The sequence below is a fragment of the Condylostylus longicornis genome, unplaced genomic scaffold, assembly GCF_029603195.1.
Source record: "Condylostylus longicornis isolate FDR11 unplaced genomic scaffold, ASM2960319v2 ptg000072l, whole genome shotgun sequence".
Lineage (NCBI taxonomy): Eukaryota > Metazoa > Arthropoda > Insecta > Diptera > Dolichopodidae > Condylostylus > Condylostylus longicornis.
The window spans coordinates 1,014,842-1,022,650 of NW_026578040.1; the positions used below are offsets into that span (position 1 = coordinate 1,014,842).

General features: G+C 26.2%; 1 protein-coding gene across 1 annotated transcript; it reads right to left on the reverse strand.

Moving 5' to 3' along the window:
• Nucleotides 1-216: 216 nt before the first annotated feature.
• LOC129612423 (carboxypeptidase B) lies at nucleotides 217-1,929 on the reverse strand. The gene is made up of 3 exons (XM_055526009.1): nucleotides 1,797-1,929; nucleotides 740-1,618; nucleotides 217-646 (listed from the first exon to the last, which is right to left on the reverse strand). Exons 1-3 carry the CDS (start codon nucleotides 1,874-1,876, stop codon nucleotides 349-351), a joined length of 1,257 nt encoding a protein of 418 aa, XP_055381984.1. The 5' UTR covers nucleotides 1,877-1,929; the 3' UTR covers nucleotides 217-348.
• Nucleotides 1,930-7,809: the final 5,880 nt, after the last annotated feature.

Below are 7,809 nucleotides of genomic sequence, written 5' to 3' on the forward strand. Positions count from 1 at the left end.
TACTTCGACTTAAATAATTGTTCGAAGGAAAGAAAACGGTATAGTTTTTCTTCTTTATTTTGTTTGTAATTTCACTGCTTTTTGCTTTATTTTATTACTTTATATTTTCGCAGAGTTTATGATGGTAAAATATATACAAGGATATATAAGTTTATAAATTTTCACCTTAACACTTAGAAATTTTCTACATTTGTAAAAACATCACACCTTACCGTATATTCTTTATCTACTCTGCTTTATTTTTTTTTACAAATGTAAATATAACGTAAAAGGAGAAAGCTAGAGACAAACATTTTAAATCAGATATAAAAAATCCCTTTGTGGAATAAATTCAAATATAATTTTTTTTTAATATTTTTCTATTACTTTCTCTGCCATTGCTTTTATACCAATCCAAGCTTCTGTTACCATTTTTCTAATCTGTGATGGTTTCGGATCAAAGCCAGATCCACCGGATGGTAATTCCATAGTAACAGCGATTGGAATTTTTGCTACACCTAAAGCATAATCATCGCTACCACCTGCAGCAGCATAAAGAACATTTGTTGAACTACCAACTCTATAATTGGTTCCAGTAGATAATTTAATAGCATTTGATCCAGCCTTACAAACTTCATCCAAATCTTTCCAATTTTCCGGTAATGCTCTGTAATATCATACACGTATTTTATAAGATACTTATATATATTAAGAAATATGAAAACTTTAATTTAATATGCATGTAAATAATAGAACTTACGAAGTGTAGCCCCATGGGTATAACAACAAATTGCCATAAGAGTGTAATGTAAGATACATTTTTCCACGACCAGTTAATGACAATAGAATATCACGTACTATTTGTGTTTCTGGCTCTGAAAAAGCCTTTTCTCCTTTAAAAGTTTCTTGGCATGGTAAAGATGATGCACCTTGTTCTCCCCAATGAAAATCAAAATTCCTATTTCCATCAGTACCATAACAAATAGCTGAACTAGGTTTACGTGTTTTTCTCCAAAATCTTTGTGATTTATGTGTATACTCATATCCATCAACATTTACTAACGGTATGACAATCCAATCATAATTTTCAAGTAAATGTTTATTTTCATCAAATTTCTCAACTAACTGATATATTATATATAAAGCCGTAGATGGTGCAATCCATTCTCTTGCATGAATTCCAGCATCAATAAATATTACATTTTTACTAGTTAAAGAATTTTTTCCATTAGTAATTGTTATTGCGTTTATTGCTCGACCTTCATATGAATCTCCAACTTTTTTTACAGATACTCTTTCTGGGAATCTTTCTGCTAAGTCTTTTAAAAATGAATTAATTTCATTATAACGATAGTAATCCTCCAGTATATGTTGTCTTGTAGCACGTTTAAAGAAATTATGAAAATTATTGTAAAAAATTGAATTGGATACATTAGAATTAATAAGCCTAAATGTAATACCATTTGAAATAAGATCATTTTCGAATTTTTGTTGATGTTTTGGTGGAACTAACGCTCTTGCTGGCACATTAGGCAATTTTGTCAATGTTAACATATCAATTTCTTCATTTTTTAAAGATATTTTGTACAAGATATTAGACTGAGTTACAGATGAAGGAATAATTTCATAGATTTTGTACCTAAAATTTATTTTATATTAGCACTTTAATCCAAAATACTTTTTCTATCTTTATGGAAAATACAGATGTAAATTAAAATAAGTTCAATTAAAATTTTTAGCACAAACTGAATATTATTTAAGCAAATTTTATTAAATGTATATTTTGTTTTATTTTATTTTTACGTAATTTTATTTACCCCTTATATTCCTCAAATCCATTTGTTGAGGCTATTATTAAAAATAGTAAACTTATCAACTTAAATTCAAAGAGAATCATATTGTAATATTTAAGTATGCCCTGTTTCAGTCTCTTTAAATTTTATTAAGTAATGTAACTTATTGTTGATAAACCTTACCTATTTATACAAAACAATTATCAACTGATATTAAATTTATCAATTTTTAGAAAACTTGTAGTTCTTATCAAATAACGTACCTTAATAAGTAATTCAAGAACAAAAAATTTTTAAGTTTTAAAAAATGAGATAATGAATTTTTTATACTCGTATCAACTATAAAATGAAATATTTAAAAAAAAATGCAGTAACATTTTTAAAATTAAAGTCAGTTATTCTATTAGCATTGAAGTGTGTAGTATTAAAATTGCATCAAAAATTTTAAGGGCATTATAGAATTAAAATTGAAAATCTTGATATCATCAATGTTGATACAATATAAAAATTATTCAATTTTTAATTACGGTGCGCGTAATTAAAAAATTATTCTAAAATCGTAATATAAATATTTTAACTCTATAATTTTATAAAAAAAACTTTATATACGTTATTTATTAAAATCCCCACAATTCCGAAGAACAAAGCTTTTTATTTTTAGTATTGATATAAAATAATTCAACTTTGAATTTGATTGCATATGTTTTTGTGTAATTTATCTAACTGGATTATTTCATTAAATCTATTATAAAGATAAGAAATTAAAAAAATCAGCGGTCTTCCATGCGCCAAAAAGAAAATTAAATCAATTTTATATAATTTTTCAAGTAAAAAAAATGATTTAAAATTGTACTTATCACTTTTTAAACTACTTTTGATTTATTATTTAGATTTTGATTTATTATTGTAATGTAGAGCGAAATCAATTTGAAAAAAAAGAAGAAGTTAGTTCTGTTTTGTAATGGTCTTGTGAGTGCTTTCTATTCATAAGCGGATCTCAATATTCCTTAACGAAGCGGTTAGTAAGTTTTAATCTCTATGGGCTTTGAAAGTATTACCTGTTTTTAAATGTACAAAATGAAAAAAAATAAAGGGTACAATTTGCAGATATGCAACTTTTTGTTTTAAAATTTCCCTAAGCCTTGTAGGAATAGAATATACATTTTGTGCTGCAAGTTTTGAAATTGAATTTTTTTTCACACATTTTAATTTATTATACAATTACAAATTTTATGAACTGACCTTTTATTAAGTCTTACTTATATTTTGTTTAAACTGAATTTGGGGCTTATGAAAATATTTGGATCAAGTTAAGTTTCAATATAATGTTCACATCCCACTTATTCTAATTTGTTCACATCTCATTCTAACATCCCATTCATTCTAATTAATTATATTTCTATCATATAAAATACAAACAAATAGGTACATTGTAGGTTCCAACAACGAATGTTTGCTGGGTGTCATTAAAGGTATAGAAGTGTATAAAAAACTATAATTCGAACCCACAACCAAAATGCTGGTAAGAAAAGAAAAAAAACTTTATTGAGATATCTATACTAATAATGGTTTATTTTTTTTCAGTAGAAATATTATTAACTTAAAACTGAAGGCATTTTGAAAAATTTTCGAAAAAATTTTGAACATTAAGTTTTTCGCTTGAGTTGGTATATTGTACGTTATATTATTCGCTCCTCTAGTTCCACACTGATATATACATAAACTTCTTGCAAAATTTTTAGGATTCACTTAATTTTTGGTCTTTATTATAGCTTTCATATTAGATCCTATTATATAATTATATAATTTAGTATATAACAATAGCACAAAATGAAAGTTGTTAATCCCAAATTGATAGTTTAAATTCTTTATAAACTTTTATACGGATTGAAACTTCAAGAAAAACGTTCCTACATTTTTATAATTAAAAAATTATCCAATCAAACTAATTTGTGTTTGCTTCATAATAAATACATATGTATATGCATCATCTATGTACGTATGAGTAAGTATGTGTAAGGCAATATATACATATGACTTTTGTAGCATATCACAAAATATATATGTACATACCAAAAGTTTATAGCACAGATTTCATGAAGATTTTCAGTTATAGCTACCTAAACTTTTAAAAGTCAATTCATGGGGATGTTTTTATTTAATATGTTATTATTATTATGAAAAAAATCTAATTTAGTCAGCACATAAATGACAATAAAATTTATTCAGTATTGTATAGTTTAGCGGAACTTAGTTTTGCACAACATTATAGAAATGTTTTTAGAGACAGCAAGAAAACAATTTTACTTTTTTCTTAAACATTGTCTTAAATGTAATATCGACCGTAACAAAAGCTTCTGAGACCTACGCAATCTAAATAAATTTTCATTAAAATCGGTTTCACTGAATTCAAGGTAATTGGGAACGCAAAAAGACAGACAAACCGACATCTCTTCAAAAGAAGTTTACATATATAACGTAGAAATATATTTCACCAATTGCAACACGTCCCTTATTGCATGCAATGTGGACAGTAAATACAAAAACAACAAAAGTAAATGAAAAATAACACTATCCTTAAGAGATAATTTAATTCCAATTTTTTATTTTATGGTAAACAAGAATATGTATTAGTAGAGTCTTGTCTATGACATTCGTTTATTTTCATTTTGGTGAACAGCAAGTTTTACGATGCACATTCATATCAACAAACACAAATCAATTTCATAAATTTTAAGCCAGTTTATTATTGGACAAGAGTACGTATGAATGTTAGAACAAGAATTATCTAAATATAAAATATTTCATTAGATAAAAATTTCCTTTCTTTCTTTCGTTTTTGTGACTGTAATCGGATTTTTATATTTGTATGTACATATATCTATTTGGGCGAATATGTAAAAATGTTTTTAGATGTTTTTTCTACAATACAAAAATAAGAACCCATTCTCTTTAGAAATTTTTTTAAGATATAGTAAATAGTTTAGGTTGATAATTTGAATGAGATGAAAATTTATAAAGGTGTGAACTTCTCAAAATACTTTTATAAAAATAAAATCTATTAACTAGTTATTTAAAATTAAAATTGTTTTCATTAATATGTATACCAAATATATCAAATTATTGTATTGATTATATGTATATAATTAATAATCAAATTCGAAGACATTTGGCAGATTAAGAGCCATGTGTGAAACCAACTTGTTGTATGGCTCCAAAACATGGCTAGCAACAAGTAAATACACAAACAAAATACAGACCCAGAGTAATAAAAAAGAATATGTGGGGATGGATAGGTCACACATTGCGACGACCCCTGAAACAATTGCAAGGGAAATATTGGAGTGAAACCCGGAAGGGAGAAGAAGCGTTGGACGACCCAAAAATACATGGCAAAGAACAATAAAGAAAGAAATCGTAACGGCCAACATGTTATGGGCAAATGTAAAACGAATGGCCTATAATATCAAGGGGAGTAAAAGCAGAAACGAAAAGAAATTGCCGAATTCCATTGTCAAACAAATGAATTTTATTAATTGTAAAGCGAATTATATACATAGATAAATAATTATATTTTTAGTGGCGTCACATTTATCATAGAATTTACTGAGTTGTTTTGTTTTAGTTTACATTAAACTTTAAACTAATGAAAACTAAAACAAAACCAAGAACGGCAACCTCTTATAATTTTTTCTAATCATTATTTTAAAAAATTAAATTTTATTTAATTTTTTTGACTTTAGACTACAGTGATCTGATGTGTTCCTTAACCCTCTTCTCCGACAGAAAGTTTATCTAAATAAAAATCTGCTCATATATCTCAGTCTACCTATACTTTTTGTATATATAAAATCCTGTAGGTAAATATATTATAGAAATATAAGCTTTGGGTGGTTTTGTGCTATAGAGTAAACTATTGTTTACTTTGAACAGGAGATTGGCATTTGCTTCTCCTATTCCGTACAAAATTTTTTTCGCTTCTCCTTTTTCGTTATTTCTAGCTCTTTTCCCAAAAATTTTTGAAAAAAGTGCTTACTAGTTTCACTCTGTCTACCTGTCCGTTGCCATGCGCCTGTTTACAAAATTTCTACACCCTTAAAGATAGAAAGCTGAAATTTTAAATGTACATAGGTCTTTACTAGAAACTTATTTCCGTACAAGAAATCCTAGAAACAGTTTTTTACCTATCTGACCCCCGTATAAATGCAAAGATTTTCAAATGTCTATAAATGCAGAAAGCTAACGGTAAATTCCATGCCATATTTATTTTTACCACTTACAACTTTAAATTTTTTTGCTTAATTTCAAAGAAATATGAAAGTAATTTTGACAGTGTAGTAGGTATACATAGATTGTTTTCAAAAGCAGTATTTTTACCTATTGAAAGGAAAAGTTCTACACTACAAACCATTAATTTGATCCAATTTTATTTTATTTATTTATTCATTTTTATACTCGTATATTGGTATATTGTAATGGATCTGATGTGTCTTTCGTTTTGTTTCATTTCTAAAATATTGTTATTTTACATTATATTAAAATTTCAAAAAAAAGGATACATGAATGCAAAATTAAAATCATCTTTGAAAATACTTTTGCATCTATTTATATTATATAACTATCGCATTGTGGGAAAAATAAAAGTGACACCAGATGATTCATTAGTTACCTACCTCAGTTTGTTTTTGTTATTTTTTTATTTTATGATCTTGTTTCTTTTTTGTTATATGTATTACAGTTATACATGATAAATATGTTATACTTGTACATATAAAATGATAAAATAACTACCAAATAAGTATATACAGAAAATGTAGATATATATATATGCATACTTTCTGTATGTAGCAGGAGTGTATGTGCAGAAAACACGTTTGTATATATTTTATGATAAAACAAATATAAGAATATTTTTGATCATCTCAGAAGCATTTAATATTCGATGAGTTTAAAAATTATATACACAATTTATGGGTAAGTCAGAAATTTAATTGCATAGTTCATTTTTTATCTTATATCCATAGAAAAATTTCATTCTTACGTATATTGCATACATACATACATATACTAAACTAGAATTAAATTAATTGTTAGTAAGGAAACATTTTTACGTTGAAGAAGTTCAAATACTGCTTAGAGTTAGTGTTGCAGCAGACTTGTTTCAATATTTGGTGAAATTTACTACATTTTCTAAAACTAATGTAACAAATTTTTTTATACAAAAAACTTTACTATTTCTTCTATAAAGAAAAACTACCTAATATCAAAAACGATAAGCAAAATTTTTTAAACTGTTTACTTCTTGTAACTGCTCTTCACATATGAAATCATATTGCTAGGATATGCTATTATAATACAAAAAATCAAAATAATAAAATTGGGTCAAACGAATGGTGTGTAAACTAACACTTTTCTCTTCAACAGATGAAAGTGCTGCATTCAAAAAATATCAATTACATTATTTAAATTGCATGCTTTAATTCATATGCCAAAATATTTCAAAGATTGCATTCATTTAGGATAAGCATTACATTAAGATGCAACCTTTGGAATAAAACAAAAAAAAATTTAAAGAGGCGTTAACATAATGCTCCAATTTAAGAGTTAATTGCGTCAGTTAAGAAATATAATTATCTTTTTTAGCTTTCTGTATCTATAGAAATTTGAAAAAGTGTGCAGTTTCTAAAATATAGCATTACGGGTAAAACTATCGACGCGGGTAAAACAATAGCGCTTTTCGAGTATTTTTAATTATTACCAGAAATTAGTAACAGATTGTAAATTGAAACTAGATGGTGAAATTCTGAATTTTTTGGCTAGATATCGCTACGTGCAGCGAAATCAGAATAAACGCAAAACGTAAAAAAAAATAAAGTTGAGTCAAACCAATGGTTTGTATTGTAGCACTTTTCCCTTCTACAAGTGAAAATTCTGTTTTTAAAAACAGTCTATGTATATACCTATTACACTATTAAAATTATTTTCATTCATACACAAAACTGTTTCTAGGATTGCATATATTTAGGATGATGCATAT

Excerpts from the sequence above, each read along its gene's own strand:
- LOC129612423 (XM_055526009.1), bottom strand. The coding sequence starts at position 1,876 with ATGATTCTCTTTGAATTTAAGTTGATAAGTTTACTATTTTTAATAATA. Across the intron at positions 1,619-1,796 it reads GGATTTGAGGAATATAAGGG|GTACAAAATCTATGAAATTA; the intron begins GTAAATAAAATT and ends AATAAATTTTAG. Across the intron at positions 647-739 it reads TACCCATGGGGCTACACTTC|AGCATTACCGGAAAATTGGA; the intron begins GTAAGTTCTATT and ends ATGATATTACAG.